Below are 20,856 nucleotides of genomic sequence, written 5' to 3'. Positions count from 1 at the left end.
GAGCGCCTCTCATTCATAAAGAGAGATAACTATGCAAGGGATGTTTGAGAGGAAAAAATGGACTGATGCGTTTTGCCGTTGCTGGAAGAGGAGAAACAGGGACTGACAGCTCAATACCACATAAGAGATGATATGTAAAAGATGCAACTAAGTCTTGAATGGCTTTAAAAGTGAATGTGGGCAGTGTGTGTTTGACACAGACAAAACTGGATTTAAAACATTGCATCAAGGCATTTGGGAACCCACAAAAATGTACAGTGCTCACATTTATGAGGAAAGACCATTATTAAGACCGCAAACAATTCATGGAGGTCACAGAAGAAGGGAGGGGAAACAGGGCTGGGGCATGGGGTTGGGACTCCCCTCCCAACAGGTAAGATTTAGTCACAGGTATTTTTAATAAAAGTCATGGACAAGTCAAAGGGCTGTGACTTATTGTTTATTGCCCGTGACCTGTCCATGACTTTTATTAAAAATACCCAGGACCAAAACGTACCCTTAATCATTATCTTACATTTGGAGGCAGGAGAATGGGCAAGAAGTCTTATAGGGAGGTAAAAATTTTTTTTTTTAAAACCAAACCTGAACATTGTTTGCGTTTTTATATCTTAAACTTTATTCAAGTTTAAGTAATGTTCCCAGCAATATCCAACCATACTGAATAAGTACACCTCTCCCCCGATAGAACGCGGTCCTCGGGAGCCAAAAAAAAAAATCTTACCACGTTATAGGTGAATCCGCATTATATCAAACTTGCTTTGATCCACCGGAGCACTGCTTTACCACGTTATATCTGAATTCATGTTATATCGGGGTAGAGGTGTATATTAGCTGACTGTTTCTGCTAAGTCAGTTTGAAGTGTAAAAATAGCGATAGACACAAACAGTGACAAGGCTTCAGACCTAACATTCTATTTGGATGAATAGGGCAAGTTCATTCACACACACAGCGTTTGTCTTTTTTACAGAATTAATAGGACAGTGCATCAGATTAGCATCAAAAGGTTTCCTGTGCAACCAGAGGGGCAACTTTTTTTTTTTTTTTTTTTAAATTGACAGATTTATTCTACAGAAGACACTGAACTAAAATCTGTGTGGAAAGAAGAACCCGTAGGAATTCCACATATAGAAATTTAGAGAGAGAGAGAATCCGTCACTTCATGAAGATCCAGCAATCTCTCCTTTCTGACCACATTATCTCATTTTTTCCTATGATACCTTTTCATTACCACAAACTAGTCAACGGTACTGTGTATCAACTCCTCCCACATAAAGTCACATTGGTTACCCCAACTGTCATAGCTCCACTGAAGTAAGTGGAGCTGTGACAATTTACACCAGCTGAGGATCTAGCCATTGGAGTATAGACATTAGTGTGGTTGCACCAGGGCAATGCAAACAACTCTACCTTGTCTACACCAGGAAAACAAAAAGGTGTGCTTTAAAAATAATTTTTTAAAAAAGCCCCTCCCCCCCCCCAAAAATCCTGATTGCTTACTTGTTTTAAACATATTTTTCCAATTTTCACACAGAAAACATTTAACATCTTTAAAATGTGCTAACTGGTAGCAGTCAATCCCAGGCTTCCCTTTAGGGTTGATCACTTTAAAAAAAACATGTTAGCACCCTTTTTAAAGTATTAAATCCTGTCTACAGTAGCATTTATCAAATGTTTCGATTCTTGTTTTTAAAGCACTGTTTTTTCTAGGTTATGTAAGGTTCTAGTGTGTGTAGACATGATTTACACCAATGCACTGCAATTTGTACTGCAAGCTTACTGTAGGCCTCACTTACAGGGCTCTAGATCTTGATTCTTACTTGGTACATTCATTCCTAACAATTTGCAAAACCTAACCCAAACAATGTCGCCTGTAAGATATCCAGTTAGTGACACACTCCAGCCAACAACTGAAACAAAAACCAACTAACCTCTCACAAATTCATATAAGCAGACCTTGATATTTTATACTGAGTCTAGTTAACAAATGTAGTCATTAAAGGGTTATCTACAAGGTGAAACATTTAAGAAGTTTAGATTAAAAAGAAAATCATAAAAAATTAAAATCAGTTTCTCGTGCAGTAATTTAGCATGTATAGTGTCATGTCCACAGTGGTGAGAAAGTAAAACTGATTCAGAACCAAGAAGGAAAAAAATTGGGATGTGAGTGTTTTATTTTGGCTTTTAAAAAGAGATTCTAAAATGCGGACTTGTCCCATACTCAGTTCTGGATTTTGTGACTGCTCCCGTTTAATGCATAACAATTACAAACACATCAGCAAGCAAGCTGAAAGAATAACGTTTGCTTTTTTAATTTGTGCTTTGACAGAAACACGCACGCGCAAACACACGTACATGGCTCTAACAGGTCAGAATCTGCGCATGCTCTTAAATGAAAATACGTAATACATAATCACTTTCATAACCTTTAATTCACCTGTCCTGTGATTCAGGAAGAGCAACATTGTAAACCAATGAACTATCACACTGAAATGTTCAATCTTGTAGTCCTGACTTGATAATTTAAAGAAAAAAAGGTTACTTACAGCACTGGATGAACAATCAGCTCCGGACTATATGACTTTATTACAGCTGCTGCATCTTTGGTACAAAATACGTGGGATAAGTCTGCACCCTAAGAAAGAAAATTTGCAGAATTACCATTTGTAATCTTAGTAGTGCATAAACAATTATTCCAATAGCTATTCATTGAACAACTATGGATTCCTACTGCTTGTTAAATAAAGCAAACTTGGCACCTATTTGTTCCATCTTGACTAGCATTCAATAGTTTGGAGAGAAATTACTTTATTTCTTAGCTCTAACTTCCATGCTAAATTGCATATTTACAGATATACTTGCTTACTGAACAGGATTATGGCAAAAAAATCAGTGAAAGTTTAGGGCCAGATCTTGAAACCCTTTATCACATGAGTAATCCTCTCCATTCATGCATGAGCAAGAATGACAGGCCTAGTCCCACAGTAAGGAAAGACAAAAAGGAGACAGTCAAGTAGGAGATAGGTTACAGCACAGACAAAAATTGGTGTTGTGCTATATTCATGCAGGATAAACAAGATTACCCAGGAGTTATTTTCCAATCCCATAGTTTTTGATCCAATGAGCCAAATCTGGCCTAGAGATAAATTGGCACAATTTCATTTATTACCATTGAATTGCATGCATTTCTGAGTTTGACCCTATGCTTCTTTTACCTCTGATAAGAAAAAGCAAATAATATACACGTAGGTTAGGTAGCCAGGGACAAGAAGTTTCCAATACTTCGGGTGTAGAAAGACACACCAGACTTAAAAGATACAAACACTTAAAGGAAGACAGTAACCAACTAATGGTTCCTCTGGTGTATTAATATCATCATTTAACATTTTCCAACCCCTGAGCAATTTAAGGTCCTGATCCTGAAGTTTGTTCTGTTAAGGTGAAATGCTATGTCTGTGCATAGGCCCACTGAATTCAGTAAGGTTCCAGGTTGGTGCAGCAGCCTGCCTGCACATAACAAATGGCTGTATTATGGCCATAGTGTCTTGTCATACCGAGTAGTCATCTCTGTCAAACTTTAAATACAAAAGAGCCCAGTTTAAATTATTTTTGGTCTTGCCTAAATTAAATAATAATAAACTTAGCTTACTGAAAAGAAAAAAAAATGAATGACTTACAAATCTGAGATTCTTCCTAGCCATAAAAGTTATGAATGTTCTAGAACTCAGAAATTATTAAAAAGATAAAAAAAGTTACATTTCTAGTAGAACTAAAATCCCATACATAGTACAATACAAGCCTTTTGCAAATGACACTAGACAATCCATTTATGTTATTAAAAATACATTACACATGAAAGCTGGAAAACACGTACCACTTTTAGAGCTGAAATTGCAGCAAAATATGGTGCCCCAGTGTACCTACAAATGAAACATTTTCTAGGTTAGGAAACAGACACACAATTGTACCAAAAGACAAAGTTGGCAATTGATCACCCTGCTACAACGAAGAATCGAATTCAAGAGCAAGTTAAATAAATAAGCTCAAGTAGTTCCTATTTATAAAGGATGGGTGAAATCCTGGCCACACTGAAGTCAATAGCAAAACTCCAAGTGACTTCAACGAGGCTGAGATTTCACCCTATGCATCCACTCTCATTTGTGTGATATTTACATGGATTACATCATAAATAAAAGTCAACACAAAGTACTCACATAAGCACAAAAGACAGACTCAATCCATTCAGAAAAGGGACTCAGAAAAAGCTCAGGTATAAAAGACAGTATCTTGCAACGTGCCTTGCCAGGTCAAATTTGGGCTCTAGTAGACCAATCAAAAAAGCGAATTAGAGAGACAAGGATAATCCAATAGGGAAATCCTAACTGTAACAAAAAGGTCCCTTCCAACCCTGATATTCTATGAAAATAATGAATTTAGCTCTTTAAGTGGTATTTTTAATCTGTAGATTTCCAAGTACGTCACAATAGAAGTAATATCGCCATTTTAGAGACGGCCAAACGGAGGCACAGTAAGGTGAAATGACTCACGCAACGCATCACAATGGGTGTCACAACTGAGATGTTCGGCAGTCTTGCCTTGGGCTCAGAGCAGGTCAGAGTTCAAGATGGACCAGAGAGCAAAACCGAGAGTCAGGCATCAGAAAGGGTCAAGATACCAGGAGATCAACAGCAGGATCAGGTACTAGAGAGGAAGCAGTCCTAAACACGGGGAACCCAGCTGCATGGACAACTTCCTGTCCCTGTGCTTAGTTTAAATAGCAGCTCTGAACCAGTCAGTCAGATCCCAGGACTGGACTCCTCTGTCAAAGTTCAGCTTCTATTCTGACAACTTTTAGGTCACTGGGCAACAGGCTGGAACTTACTAGCTCCTCAGGACCCGGGTTCAAGACACGTGGTCCCTATCATCAGGTCCCTGGCAGAACCAGGAATAGAGCCTAGGTCCTATAACTTCCAGTCCTGTGCCCTCCTCAATTGACCTACACTATCTTCTGTTCCCCAGAGTTCAAATCAGGATACTATTAGCAAAAACATGCCACCTGATTAGTGTTGAGAAGGTGCATAATAAGAGTCTCAAAAGGCAGCTTGAATTCAAACCAAGAACCATGGCCAGGTAGCCAAGATGTAGTTCATAAGTCTGGTGTAAGTCAGGAATCGTATAAGGATATCACCACTATCATCAGTTGTTTCACCTTGTTACTTTATTCTCAATGCTTCTCCCATAAGCTCCATTTAAATTTCCTTCTACATTGTGTAAAGACAGACATTAGGGTGGAAAGAAGAGAGAAGGTAGAGGGGAATGGAACTCAAATGACCAAACTTCAACTGCATTTATAGCCAAAACAGGGATGGCATGACATTTACCAGAAGTGGTTTTTACTACCCCAAGAAAAGCTAGTTAGAAAGTGCCTTAAAGTGTGACTATGATAAAAACTGTTTCATTAATGCATACCACCTTACACTTAGTTTTAGTTAGATTCAAATTGTGGTTATATGAATTAAATTTCTGAATCTATTGGCTTAAATTTGGCAAAAAAAGTAAAATTGAACTGGGTGTAATTCTAATATATGCAATCATAGCATTGAACATGGGAACGTCTACACATTTTGTTTGGTATTTTCTCAAGTTACACATTTCAGTCAGGACCTGTTCCATTTTTCCATGTTACATAGACAAAAATTAAAAACAGTTGGTTATATGAAAGTGACAATACCGCAGAACTGTAGGCTTGAAACTTTAAGCAATCAGAAGCATGCAGAATTGTAGACTACCACTCCAGGTCCATATGGCAGTACAGCATTCTGTAGCACAAGCCCAACTTTTATGAAATGTACACACTAAGCCTCAATTTTGAGCTGATGTATCCAAAGTTTGAAAAGATTTGTTCTGTGCTTGCTGAACACTGATGCAATTGTACCACCAGTTCTATGAAGTCAGATGTAATATTAGTAGTCTTCAGATTTTTCCCACCATGTTACAGGGGAAACTTTTTCCTTCATAGCAGATGAAAACACTGATTTTAGATACAGCATTTCTACTTTAAATGCAAGTGAATATGGCAGAAAGTGAGGATTTTTACTGAGCAACCACTGCCCGGCAATTTCTTCTTATTCAGTTGACAATTTCTTTCCTGCTTATTTTAGATGAAGACCAAACCAGGTTGGCCAACATGTGTACAGGAGTAACTGCCTCATTAAATCTGTTTTGTGCTGTTGCTTTGCACGGTGCAAGATCTTCAGTAAATCCAACCATTCTTTGCATGCAACTGCAATTGTTAATGTGCCCCTTTGGAATGTGTCAAATGCCACAGCAACTGGTTTTTATTGACTGATCAAGTTCTTTGCTTCTTGGTAAATCCCTTGATTAGTAGTTACACTGATCACTCTATCTTCAAATTCTGCCTCATGATCACTCACAATCCTGAGATAACACAGCTAATTTTTAATTTATGTTTCCAGGCATACTATTTGAGTGTTCCATTGTGTCTCACCAGGGATTTGGGATTTCACAGATCCTTGGCATTTTTTTTAAACAGGCTCCAGTATTCAAATACTTTTGTAAATCTACTACATGTTTCATCAAAGCACTTTGTGCAAGGTCTTGTCCAAGTAGATTTAGCCAATGTAAGGCACAACTATATGTAACTAAAGTGTCATTTTTTCCAAATTACTTCTCATTCTTTACAACTTTTCCCCCGCACTGTCTGTCAGGTAGCTCACCACCACAAATATACAATTCACTTACTAATGCCTTGGCTTCCCTTGCCAGGGTATCACAGTACTTTCCTGTCTTATTGCTCCAAGTCTCAACCTCTGTCACATTTTAAGATTCACCCCAGACCAGTGAGTGGTTGTGTCACTACTCGCCCCATAACTCTGAATGCCTTAAAATGCTCTGCTGCTGTAACTCCCTGTCTGGGCGCTCCCAACCAGCATACGAGCATGCACTGAATGACTGCATGTTAAGCAGCACTGGTTCAGCAGCTCTGATTCCAGCAGCCTGCTTGCTACACTACAGCCAGACTCTGGTCTCAACCAGCTTTTGTTTTTATTAGCCAAGTGACCCCCAACACACACCCAGTCCCAAATTTCCCCAAAACCATCTACCCTGAAAATGTCCAGCCCTATCCTGGAACATTCAGAGAAGTAATACGGTCTGTTGCTCCTTTAAAGACACAAAAGCACAGCAGCCTGTTGCTTTAACTGGAATTAATAATCAATTTAAGTCAAACACAGTAGTAGGCGGATTTGGAATAAAAGTAAAACAAGTTTATTTAACCAAAAATACACAGATTTTAAGTGCATTCAAGAGATAAAGTCAGAAATGGTAACAAATAAAAGTGAAAACACCAATCTAAAAGTTTAACAAAGACTGTCTTGCGAAATTTAAGTTTTAAAGAGGATTTTCCTCTGATCCAGTCTTTCCAGCTTTTTACTGAATGGCCTGGCCAGGACATCACAGAGATCAAATTGCTTGGTTTCTTAAGGCAAAGAATCCCTTAGGGGCTCACTCCCCCTCTCTTTATAGTCCCATGAACATTTGAAACACATTCTTCTGAAGGGTTCCCTCGGGTAAAGTTCATTAATTCATGCTGAATAACGGAGCCATGAGGTTGGGAGGATAAGACTCCAAGCTGGTTCCTTCCCCGCTGGCTGTTGCTACTATGCTCATTATCTCTTTCTGCTGCAACTTCCCATACAAATGATAACTCACTGAATTTGGCCACACCTGACCTGAGGTGTTGGCCTCTTTTCTTACCTGAGGAAAACCTGTTTATCAACTCCCCGACATGCCTGGTTTTTAGTCACAGACTTTAAAGCATAATATTAGTGAGTATCTATAGTTTCACACACAGCCTTGTTACATATATTGTACAATGATATTATTGACCAGCATGTTATTTGTTTTCAAATGATACCTCACAAGGCATACTCTGTACAAAAATCATTGCAGTGGTGTGAATACAGAAGTGCTTGCGCTCACAACCACTGATACATAAACCACAATTTTCCCTGTGTGCATACAGTTAGCTATCACTGGGTCACTACACATTACTCCAACCATATGCTTTTCCACATAATTTATTGCATGCTACTATCCTCAAGCCATCAGTATTTGTGTTTAACAGTTCACCAGCTACCTGCTTTCAACTGGATGCTTTGCAGCTTGGCCTTAGGCAGCTAATCATTGCTTGAGAAGTTGGACGTTGAATAAAAGAGAAGGGAATATTATAGCCATAAAATATTCTGCAATTTTCAAGTTTAATTTCTGTTTCAGTTTTGGAGTTGTTTGTGTTACAAAAATATCCATTTTTGGTTCAAAAAACATGATACTTACTCCTTGTTTTCTTTAGCCGACCTGGATCTGATGTACTTGGCAATGGTTATGCAAGTATTATCTGTACTCATCCTCAGGGTTTGATTCCAGTTCTACTACTTAGTGTATGCGCAACATGCTTCAGGTGGCATGGGACCAGGATTCAACACCAAATTTGGTCCGCGGGTTGGATCATTAGCTTCCCCAAGTTGGGCTGGATACTGACAGGGAGTGCGACGTGAATGCTGATCCATGTGTTTAGCCAAAGGGAGTCTGGTGTCTTTCTTCTTTCCACAGCATTTTGCAAAATGTTTCCTCATACGGTCTGCCTTCCCATTCACTTTTTCTTTGCAATTTCTGCCTTTAAGAATCTCTTTGCCGCCACCATGAACTTTCTCAAAATAGCCATGGACTGGGTCAAGTGGTCTTCCACCTTTGCTCATGCTGAAATACTTTGACTTGAGTCACCATACACCGGAATTCAGTTGCAGCAACTGTACGCCAACTAGTCCAGTACTCCGTCTCTTGATTTGGCTAGACAGGTAGTCTGGCAATTTACCTCAAACAGAAAATGAAACGTCTGAATCTGGGAATTCCCCTTCTCTGTTTGCTTAACAAACATGTAATTTTCATTGCTAAAGCAAAGAAGGGGTATTCCCAGATTCAGACGTTTCAGTTTCTGTTTGAGGTAGCTAAGGCACTAGCATACAGTTTTAGGTCTTTTTTGTTTTATTTTAACTGAAATTAAAAGAGACCATGTTACTGCAAAATCATTATTAAGTTGCTTGATATTTGCCAGTAATTTTCATTAGTATGTTCTAATAATTTTATTCTTCCAGTTTCCCAGTTTAAACTGGTATTTACCAGCCCTGACCTAAACTAGTTTTCCCCCCAAGAAATTGCCAACCCTTAAGTCTTGCATCACTGACATAGGGGGACACGTATTCTGATTCTAATGATCGACTAAGTAAAGCCCCCTTTGAAAACAGTATTTTCAACGTAAATTATTTTAAAAAGTAGTAAAACATGTACTTGAAATCCCTAATCAACAACAGCATATATATTTCTGTTTAACTTACTCTTGACATCCTCCCACGATGCCTATCCGTCCATCTTGACCTTTATGCTTCTTTGCCGTTAGAGGAGGAATAACATTGCGCACCAACTGAAAAATATTCTCCATATCCTTTATAGAATGTGTTTTGTGTAGTGAAAAGGCTCTCTCGATAACTAGAAAAAGATAGAAACATTAAAAAAATTACTTCAGAAATGTTTCTTTTTAAATTGATAGAAACCTCAGTGCATTTTGAAACATTCAGAAGTATTCGTGTAATCAATTTCTATAACAGATGTTACATAGTCGCACAGAATGATTAAAAAACCCAAACTCTCCAATTTTACTTTGAACAAAACTATTCAGTCTTGCACTCAGTAATTGTCCTTGCCATACCAACACCACAAATAAAAAAAAGATGTTCTAAGAAAGTTAGGAGACAACTCTGAAAATATTCCTGTAACAAACAAGAAAACACCGGCTCTGCGCAATGTCAGCAGAAAACCCTTTTCTCCAATCTTTACAGAATCTAACATTAAACCACACTAGCTAAACTGTAGCAAAAATCACTTTATAGTGTTCAATAATGATAATTATATTCCTGGCTGATCTCTTGTTTTGACAAGACTTCTATAATATAAAGAAAAGGCGTGCTTGTGGCACCTTAGAGACTAACCAATTTATTTGAGCATAAGCTTTCGTGAGCTACAGCTCACTTCGAAGTGAGCTGTAGCTCACGAAAGCTTATGCTCAAATAAATTGTGAGCTGTAGCTCACGAAAGCTTATGCTCAAATAAATTGGTTAGTCTCTAAGGTGCCACAAGCACGCCTTTTCTTTTTGTGAATACAGACTAACGCGGCTGTTACTCTGAAACCTTCTATAATACAGGCATTCAATTCCCATTGGGATCAAACACTAACCTTCTTGGAGCATGGCCAAAAAATATCATTGTCACAATCCAGAATATAACAAAAAACTCATCTCCGCTCTGGAAATAGGGCAATATTTCCCCCTTAAAATTACTCCACATTTTACAAACTACCTAGTTTTCTACCATAAAATCTACAAGAAACATGCATCCCATACACCTCACAACCTACTTACAGTGCCTTGGCTGCTAAAAAACCTTCAGTTTTCTTGCTTTTCTAGAACAGAGACTATAATGAGGGGGAAACAAGAGAACATAAAAAAAAAAGAAGGAACTCTAGACTGGATTTCACTTCTGCCTAAAGATTTCACTTCAACTTTAGATACAAATAACTTAGGTCCCAAATCATTAACATATACAGTATGTTGCCTTAAATTACTTTTAAAGCATATTTTATTATAAACTGTAAAAAAAATCCTCTTATGATTGGAAGCCAATTCAGAGTTTCTCTTGCTACAGTACAAAATTACAACTACATCTGCATCATCAAATGTAGTACACAGGTAATAGAACATCTTTCAGATTAAAAGTGAATGCATTTTAGAAGTAATAAATATTAAGGTTAAATATGTATTGTGTTCAAGATTTAGGAGCTTAAGTAGTTTTCTGTACCACTACTGGTAAGAAATAAACTGTAGTAGACATACAGGGTCTAATTTAAATATTAAAATATTGCTCAAAAACTTTGATAAACTATTATGACATCAAAAAGTAGTATTACAGACCAGATATCCATTCAATAGAATAAGAAAGTATGCTAACTTAAACCATAACAGGCCTAAACATTCATTCCTTGTTTATTCAAGACTCCACTAAATTTCAAGAGAAGTTTGGGAAACTTCATTTCAGAGAAACACAGAACTGGGCCTTACATTTATTTGGCTCTTTAAATGTCCAAACTATAAGTTCTGATAGCCTGCCCAGAACCAGAAACTGGCTTACAGAGTTTTATTTCTAATTCTGCTTATCTATATATATAAATAAGACTACTCATCCACTGAATACTGAACCCACATATGATTTTAAAAACAAAAGTAAAACAAAACAACTGTTCATTCCAACCTGATGGGCTATAACCTGTTAGCCTGTAACCTAAGCCCTGCCACCCAGGGCAGAAGCCATCAGGCTTCAGCCCCAGATGGTGGAGCTCAGGCTTCAGCTTCGGCCCTGGATCTCAGCAAGTCTACGCCAGCCCTGGCGACCCCAACTGAAATGGGGTCACGACCCACAGTTTGAGAACCGCTGATCCAGAGTGAAATCCAGGCCCTACTGAAATGAATGGCAAAACTTCCTTAGACTTCAGCAGGGCCAGGACTTCAGCCGTAATGTTCAAAACATGTCCGACATACCCACTGTTAAAAACCTCAATACATGTTATTTTTCCAGGTCTTTTTCATTACTTTGAATTAACATTTTCAAGTATGATGACAGCCTTGACAGCAAGATTACTACTCAAAAATGTTAAGATCTATATTTCTTTTTTCAATTTTATGTAGACTATTGTTTCATTCTGCTGCAAGACACTTGCTTCCAGATCATTTCCAGTAAAAGTTAAGCTCCATAACATATTATATATAATTGCATTCTATATAGATCTGAACGTGACATGAACTGATCAGTTCTTATGGATTACTTTTCCAAAATGTTATTTCAATATTTAGAATTTGTTAGAGTCTTTTTTATTTTAATATCAGTACAATAGCAAGGCAAGGCATTTTAATTCAATTTACAGACAAAATAAAACTCATCACAATATTGAAAATAAGTCAAAGCTAGACATTTATTTTCAGATACGACCACCAGCCATTGCACAAATCTTTTAAATATAATATTAGATCTTATTTATGCTATAGAATGAAGTACCTATTGGTGGAGAAAGTGCTGCTGTCATAGCATTATAATTAAAGTTATCGCCATATGATCGGTGATTTGCTCTCTGAGGTGGACTAGTTGGTATAGACTGTGACCTTTGTGATACTGTAGAAGAAATTCCTGCCAACATCTGTCCCAACATTTGTAACATCTGGAGTTCTCGAGCATGCTCAGCTTCACGGCGCTTGTCCTCAATTTTAAGTCGTTGCTCTTCATATTTGTAAAATTTCTCTTCTGTATCCACACTCTGTTGTAGGAATTTCTCCATCATTTTATCCAGTGTTAAATTTGCATGGCGTTTTTTTGATCTTTTGGGTTGAGAGAGTGGTTGTGTACTGGTTTGAGCATTGATTTGTTTAAAGCCTAAAACAAAGTAGATAAAATTATTTTCAATCTTCCAGACATACTAAAAGGAACAAGTAAATAGTAAAACTGTTCCCCTTGTGAAATGGAGATCTATTTTGCCATCTCAAAGTATCATTTTGTTTCAAAATTAGGCATGATTATTTCTGATGATTTTAAGGAGTACCAAAATAGGGAATACATGCTTATCCAACAAATTATACAGGTAACATGTAATCAAATAGGGACCCCTTTTAACTGCTGTAGTACTAAACTTCAAAAATAGGAAGAGGCTTTTTGATCTTTTAAAAAGGTTTGTGAAAGCTATTCAACAGTACAGCCTCATTTGTGTATTGCAGGTAATTACGCTAATCAGAATTGAGCTTCAGCCTGCTGGCATTTTAGATTTGCATTTCAAAAAAGATGTTAGTGTAAACAACACTTTGATGAGATTTATGTATAAAAAGGAGATTGGTTAAATGTCAACCAATTGGCTAACTTCCGAGTGTTCCAAAGACAGAGTCAGGTTTTAGACAAATACCCACAGCACAAGACTGGACTTTAAAAAACATTTGTGCAGAGTACAAAGGGCAACAGGGAAAGGGGCAGGCTTTATGTTGCTTTCTACTCCCCTCCCCCCAACTGTACTATTCAACTGAGTCAAATACGAGTTCTAGAAAAAGCCCAGTTAGGTTTGTGGCCCACAAATGACAGTACATAGATAAAAACAAACAGAACATTTTCCTAACTATTATCATAGCGAACTATTTTTAAAAAATAATAGTTACACAGTGATAAACAGAACTGCATAGCATCTATAGCAAAGTTTAAACATAGCAGGAATGATGAGGATGCTGCCATTTTTATCCAGAACTGTTTGGCACCTCCTATCTTATCTCTACTTTAGTTTCCTATTTGTTTCCTATTGATAACAAACGAATGAAAACTAGAGACCCTTCATTCTCCCTCCCCCATATTGCAACTATTTACTTAGTAATTTTTAAGAGCTTCATGAACTAATTCCTTTCCACTCCTGCTTTCATTCTGGGAAGAGCCAAAGGGACGAAACACTGGGATAGGGAAGGAGAAGGGCAAAAAGGAGAAGAGAAATTAAATGGAGGAGATAGGACTCCACAGTGGGGGGGGGGGAGGGGTTAAAGACACTAAAGACGTTTTAATCCAGTTCCCCTTGAAGAGGATGAGAGGAGTCTGGAAGGGAAGAGGCCAGTGCAGAAGCGATTGGAAGCACGTTAGCTAGAGGCGCTAGTACTTCTATTGTATGGGGGGGAGGGACAGAGGATATGGGGGCAAAGACGGGGGGAGGGATACCCCTACCAGCGTGCATACGGGGTGGGGCTCCCCGGCCCGGCAGCTGGTACTTACCCTCGGCGGGTGGCACGGGGATGGCGAACGGGGGGCACTCCACCTTGATGGGGTGCTCGGCGTAGGACGAGCACTCGCCCGAGTCCTCGGTGAAGTGGTCGTGGGGGGACTCGAGCTCGGCGTCCTCGTCGAGCTCGGTGTCGGGCTCGCGGCTGTTGTGGGGGGTGCCCGGCGTGGGCGGCCCGGCGGCGGGCTGGACGCCGTCGGCGGGCTGGGCCAGCAGCTCGGGCGCGCTGTCCGGCCCGCCCCGGCAGCTGAGGATCCGGTCCATCTCGTCGTAGTACTTGCAGATCTTGCGGGCGTGCCCGTTCTTCTTCAGCCCGTCCCGGGCCTGGTAGTACTGGCGCTTGAGGCCCTTGATGCGGATGCGGCACTGCTCCGGGGTGCGCTCGAAGCCCAGCTCGGCCAGGCGGCAGGCCACGTCCCGGTACACATGGCTGTTCCGAAAGTTCCCGTCCAGCGCCGACTGCACGTCGGCCTCGCCCCAGATCTCCAGCAGCGCCCGCGTCTCCAGGTCGGACCACAGGAAGCCCCGCGTGTTGGTGATCATCCTCGGCCGGCCGGCCGGCGCTGCAATGGCCGCGCACCCGGGGAGAGCGGGGGGGGGGGGGGGTAGCGCCCGCCCGGCCTCGCCTACAGCCCCGGCGGCGCAGCGGCAAGTGGCGGAGAAGCCAGCGCCGGGCCCCGCATCCCAGCCCGCCGCCCCCCCACGCAAACAAACTTTCCGGCCGCCGCCGCCCGGTCCGGGTCCCCTGCAGACGGAGCCGCGGCCCCGCAGGCGCAGGGCGCCGCCCGCTCAGCCAGTCAGCCGGGCGCGGCCGCTCCCCGGGCCCCGGCAGGACGCTGGCTGAGCTGCTAGGCCCCGCTCGCTGCTCATCACACGGCGCCCCCGCCCGCCGCGGCCGGAGCCCCGCACGCTGCCCTCCCCCCCCCCTCTCTCACACACAGGGCGCCGCAGGCAGCTCCGCGCCCAGACGCCCGCCCGCCCGCCCGGCGTCACCGCGCACTGCGCGCTACCTCACCCCGCACGCCGGGGCTCAGCCGGGCCGGCCCGCGGCTGCTGGGAGCGGGGCCCGCGCCGCAGCTCCGAGCTCGCTCGCCCGGGCCAGGCCCGGGCCACGCAGCGGTGACACACAGACAGCACCTGCCGCTCGAGTCAGGCCGCGGCCGGCTCCTTAAACAACCAACCCTCGGCCGTGGCCGGCCCTCAGCCCTGCTCTCGGCAGCTCCTGGCCAACACCCCGCTCCCCTCGCGTCATGCCCCCGGGAGAGTCGCTAGTCGCTAGTCCACCACCACGGTAACAGGCAGGTGTGGAAGCGTTGCGCCTGGATGTATTATTTTTTATTCCAGGCGCACTTGGAGAGGTCCTTGTGTTAGGCGATAGGCAAACACCGAGGCCCCTGTGCTGAAAACTGGTCCGTGTGATGTGAACCCTCTTGTTAACAGACAGCTCCTGCCTGAGCAGCCGAATCACCTCTTCAATAATCAATATCTTCTTACCAAACACCACCTCCAAAAAAATAAAGCCGTCAGCTATAGCTCTCCACGCCCATGTATCGTTGCCTGCTATTTACATCTCACTCCTCTTTGGACGCTAGTGAGTTTCACTTTGGCAGGGTCATGCTGAAACCCTGGACTGCGAACATGGCACGGGAAAGCCTTCACCCAATTGACTAAAGAACAGTTTATATTCATTCCACACATTTCCATGGATACTAGGTTTTATACAAAACGAGGAAGGCACAATGTATAGGTTGGGCCTAAACGTTAGCTAAAATTTGTACAGACCGTTGTAAATACAAGGCACGACTGAAATCAAATGACAACGCATTGCTGTTCTCAGCGGAGGCCCTGTCTCCGACAGCGCAACCCTCTTCCTGAGCTCCTTCTTCCAATGCTTCCCGTGGCACTGCTCCGGGAAGACACCCACCCACGGCTTTGCTTTCTAATTCCTCCGCCCCGCGCCTGTGAAACTCCGCGGGGGAGTCAGAAGGGTGGGGTGCCCTGAAGAGCATCAAGTCCAGGCAACCCAGACCAAGGGGCAGTTTCTTTGACGAGTGGAGACCCTGCTTGGGCACAGGGCACTTTGCTTCGTCCAGCAGTTTTCAGAAAGCCGGCGACGCGCGCCCAGCGCACACACCTGTCTGGCCCGTGGCGAGCCGGGAAAAGCTTCCGCCATTCGCTTAGGCTGGCGGCAGCTGCCGCCCAAACGAAGCTGCGGGTCCCCCATACCCTGCTGGCGAGAGACCCAGTGGAGAGGGCTTATACCTTTGTCATACTGCAGCCAGATGATCGTAACTACAGCCGAGGCCAGTGCTGCGAGCACACAAGTGGTGACAGTGCCCCTTCCCCAAATCATCTCGGATGGGGGCCTGGGAACGGCCCCAGCACGGGCCCCGCACGCACCGCTCTGCACTCTCCTCTTACCTAGCCACCAAGCGGGGCTCACACCACCTCCTGCCAAACACACAGGCAAGCGCCTGACACAACTCATCAGCGCTGCTTCCGGCTCCACGCCGCCGCGGGCTGCCCACACAAGCCCGCAGCGCCACGCCTTCCTCTGGGGCACACCCACGAGCGGCAGCCAATCCCGGCTCTAGCCGAGCTCCTGACAGACACATCAGAGCCGTGCTGCCGGCTGGAGGGGAGTAGCCTGCTCTGCTCCAGTGTGTACAGAATGCACTCAGGCTCGAGAGGGTGTCAGGGCTGCTGAGGGCATTTTACCTGCTGATCTAAGGCAACAAATGTGCACCAGGAGCCACCTCTCCCACCCCCTGCTGCACAGACTGAGAAAAGAGTGAAGGTTTCACCACTCCTGCTTGAAGTGGACTGCAAACAATATTATGCATTAGCCAAAAGATAGGTGTAAAGCAGAGGAGGGGAAAACCTAAACCCAAAGCAAGGAACAACATGGGCACTTAAATTTTGAAAGGGAGTCACTGCCCTGTACTAAATCCAGCCCACTCTTCCCCTCCAGAATCCAAGACCAGAGACAGAAACTGTTTGATTCCCCCTCATTCTGACCTCTTGAGGCCCAACAGATTGTAAAATCTGCCCTTGAAGAAGTTATCAATGTTGCAATTTGCAAACTTGCCAAAGGGTCTGGATTTAGTTTAGGATTGTTGCTTGACAAAAGACTAGGGTTAAAAATCCAAACCCAGGATGCTGTTAAAATGTAAATGAGATTGTTCAAATCAGGATTTACTTTTCATATACAAGATAAATTTCTCATATAGGCTTTTCAAGCTGCTGGTTTAATTTATTTTTTTTTGCACCAGTTAAAATAACCCATAAATTATCTTTTCCATCTTTTAATTTGATCTCTTCTTTCAAAAAGCTCTCTGTCTCCCTCACCTGACCAGGGTCGTCTGTGTGACACTCTGATTTATGAGTGAGAGTCATCTATAAACTGTTATTTATATCTCGTGGCAGATCATTAAAATGGGATTATTGAAGTACTTTCATTAACTCCAGAACATGGCCAGGGTGAATGCAAATGCCACGATTATGGTCATCCTTAGCTGTATTTCACATATGAAACCCAGGTAACAAATTAAAAGAGGAGGCTAGCCAAGGAGAGCCGGTGAGGTTGGATTTGGCTCATAAGAAATCTGAGACATTAAGGCTCAGGACAGTTTTAATTTCTGTCCTGGATTCATGCACAGTTCTACCAAGAATACTTTTGATATCAACTCATATAAACACCTGGTCTAACAACAGGGAGAAGTCACTACAGTTTTAATGGTTTAGTTAATTCATATTCTGGTAGGGACAAGACAAATGATATTTTCTCCAGTCATTTTTTAAAATTTAGGGTCATTGTCAAGTATTACTTAATTTAATTATTTTTAGTTGCATTTCCTTAATATAGGTTCTTCGTGTTTGCTATGAATGTAAAAAAAATACCAGTTTGGGCAAATTTCCTCTGAACTCATTTAGCATGAGTAACCTCCTTTTTCCTGAGCTGATGTACAGATTGCATGGCAGCCCAAAAGAAGTCCAGTTGCTAATGAGCTTTAGCTATTCCAGGGAATTTGACCCAAGGAATGGAATATTATGTTGTGGAATTACAAAATTCCAACTCCAGAGTAAACATGTCTGGAACCTGGCATCATGTACAGAGCCACCTTATAATATTGTTTCTCATGATCATTTGTCGACTGTGGGTGAGCAAGAAGAAAATAAATGTCTGTTGACTCCCATCAAGACATCTCCTGCTCTTAGTACACAGGATACTGGCAGCTGCACCAAAGATGTATTTTGTGCTAAATATAAAAGTGATAGATGACAAGATAGGAAGTTGTTAATTACAGAAACAGGAGTAGCAAACAGGGGAGTTTTGCAAGGGAGTTCTCCAGATGAAAGAGGAGCGGCTACATGACCTTTGGGGTGAGTGTGTTGTCTGTTTGTTTGTTGTGTGTTTGCTGCTGGACTGTAGTATAGGACTGTTTGCAGGGGCCTGTATGTGCTGAGTTTAGTGGCCTGCTAGGCAAGGCTGAGAACTTCTTAACAAGGCCTTGATCCCTAATCCCTTTAGGATCCATTAACTATTAACCAGGGGAGGGCTATTCAGGGAGAACAAGGGTTTAAAAAGCCAGCTCCTAAGTGACCAGAGGAGCTAGTGAACAGGAGCAGGAAACTGAGTGTTTTGCGAGGAAGTTTAGAGAGGGAGCCAGCTACATTCTCTAAATGTCTGGGAACCGGGAACCGCAGTCACTGGGAGCTGTGAGTGGCCGTACCTGCGAACGCTCAGGTAAACAAAGCGTCTTGTGGCCCGCAGGGCCACAAACAAGCCACGAACCAAGTTTGGGAACCCCTGAGTTAGGCTAATAAACACCTTCCCCCCTCCCCACCTCAACAAAACAGAACAACCCCAAAAATGGTGCAGGAGTAAAAAAAAAAACTGCAGGCAGAAGTCCTACAGCAATCCAGTTTATTGCACTGAATGCAGCATGTATGATTACAAGCCTTGTGGGCAGGTGGCGTATGTGTGCATTCAGTGCAAGGAGCTGATGGCCTCAGGGACTGAGTACGGGTTCTTGAGTCCAGAATAGCTGAACTGGAGAAGCTAAGGGAGAGAGAAAGGTACATAGATGAGGCTTTCTCGGACAGAGTAGAGCGGTCCCACCCCCCACTCTGACAGGCTCTGTGCTGTTGAGGAGGATGAAAGTCTTGGGGAAGGAGAATCTCAAACTGGAATGGAACAAAACAGTCGCATAGCTGGGACCCTCCTTTCAGATGGATGTCATGGTATTATCCACTCATACTGAGGATCTCTCTCTGCGGGAGGCCAGTTATAAGGAAGAGAGAGAGAAAAGTAATGGGGGATCTGATCATTAGAAATATAGATAGCTGGCTTTGTGATGACTGGGACAACCTCATAGTGAATTGCTTGCTGGATGCAAAGGTTGCGGTCCTCTCAAGACATCTAGACGGGATTATGTGCAGTGCTGGGGAGGAGCTGGTGGTTTTGTCGTAGGTGTAGGTACCAATGACAGAGAAAGATAGGAGAGAGGTCCTAGAGGCCAAATATAGGCTGCTAGGTAAGAGATTGAAGTTCAGGACTTCCATGATAGCATTGTCTGAAATGTTTCCAGTTCCCACATAGGGCCAGTTAGACAGGGAGATCTGCAGGGTCACAATGCATGAATGGCGTGAGGAGGAGGATTTTAGGTATATTAGGAACTGGGGAACCATTTGGGAAAGGAGGAGCCTATAAAGGAGGGATGAGCGCTACATAAACCAAAAGGGAACTAGATTGCTGGCATGTAAAATTAAAAAGGTTGTAGAGCAGTTTTTAAACCAAGGGCTGGGGGAGAGCCGACAGGAACAGAGGAGCACACGGTTCAGACAGAAGCACCTTATAAGGGAGGATATATTAACGGGGATTTCTCTCTCTCTCTCTCTCTTTATCTAGTAAAGAGGAGAGAATAGAAGTTGATAAAGTACAGTTAGGAACTGAACAGAAACAGTCAAATGAAAAAGAGTCCCATTCAATTACATCACATGAAGGCAGACAACTAAAAAGTGATACATTTTACAGGTGCTTGTATACAAATGCTAGAAGGCTAAATACTAAAATGGGTGAACTTGAGTGCCTGGTATTAAATGAGGATATTGATATAATTGGGATCACACAAACTTGATGGAATAATGACAGGTTAATACCAGGGTACAAAATATATAGGAATGACAAAGTAGGTTGTCAAGTATCAGGGAGTAGCTGTGTTAGTCTGTAACCACAAAAACAACAAGGAGACCGGTGGCACCTTAAAGACTAACAGATTTATTTGGGCATAAGCTTTTGTGGGTAAAAACTCACTTCTTCAGATGTAAAGAAAAATATAGAGACAAATACAGTAAAAATCATACATGACTCAAACTGTCCCATAGAATCTCTATGGATAGAAATTCCATGCTGGAATAATAAGAGTATAACACACGGAATATACTACCAACCACCTGACTAGGATGGTGATGGTGATTGTGAAATGCTCAGGGTGATTAGAGAGGCTATAAAACTAGGAAACTTAATAATAATGGGGGATTTCAACTATCCCCATATTGACTGGGTACATGTCACCTCAGGACGGGATGCAGAGATAAAATTTCCAGACACCATAAATGACTGCTTCTTGGAGCAGCTAGTCATGCAACCACAAGGGGAGAGGCAATTCTTGATTTAATCCAAAATGGAGCACAGGATCTGGTCAAAGAGATGGATATAGTTGAACCATTAGCTAGGTAATAGCGACCATAATATAAATAAATTTAACATCTCTGGGCTGGAGGGCAAATACCAAAGAAGCCCACCACAGTAGCATTTAACTTTAGAAAAGGGGAACTACACAAAAATGAGGAAACTAGTGAAATGGAAATTAAAAGGAACAGTCACAAGAATGAAATGCCTGCAAACTTTTTAAAAACACCACAATAGAAACTC

At 42.4% G+C, this 20,856-nt stretch overlaps 1 protein-coding gene across 11 annotated transcripts in view; it reads right to left on the bottom strand.

Annotated features, from left to right (window-relative positions):
• The window catches only part of NAXD (NAD(P)HX dehydratase), a 72,212-nt gene extending 55,743 nt beyond the window's left edge, over positions 1–16,469 (bottom strand). Inside the window, exons 1-5 of one of the 11 annotated variants that reach the window (XR_012159579.2) lie at positions 13,913–14,832; positions 12,179–12,550; positions 9,412–9,562; positions 3,873–3,918; positions 2,545–2,633 (exon numbers count right to left, since the gene is read on the bottom strand). Coding sequence is in view for 10 of the 11 variants with exons in the window: in XM_078853577.1 (XP_078709703.1) it covers positions 2,545–2,633; positions 3,873–3,918; positions 9,412–9,562; positions 12,179–12,550; positions 13,913–14,462 (1,208 nt within the window). In the remaining variant the exon portion in view is untranslated. The other 10 variants (XM_073349792.2, XM_073349783.2, XM_078853577.1 and 7 more) reach the window with 10 other exon arrangements.
• Between the last annotated feature and the right edge of the window lie 4,387 nt (positions 16,470–20,856).

This window comes from Lepidochelys kempii, chromosome 1 (genome assembly GCF_965140285.1).
Source record: "Lepidochelys kempii isolate rLepKem1 chromosome 1, rLepKem1.hap1, whole genome shotgun sequence".
NCBI classification, from domain to species: Eukaryota; Metazoa; Chordata; order Testudines; family Cheloniidae; genus Lepidochelys; species Lepidochelys kempii.
The sequence above is the reverse complement of the archived record's forward strand: the minus strand, read 5'-3'. Positions and strand labels throughout refer to the sequence as shown.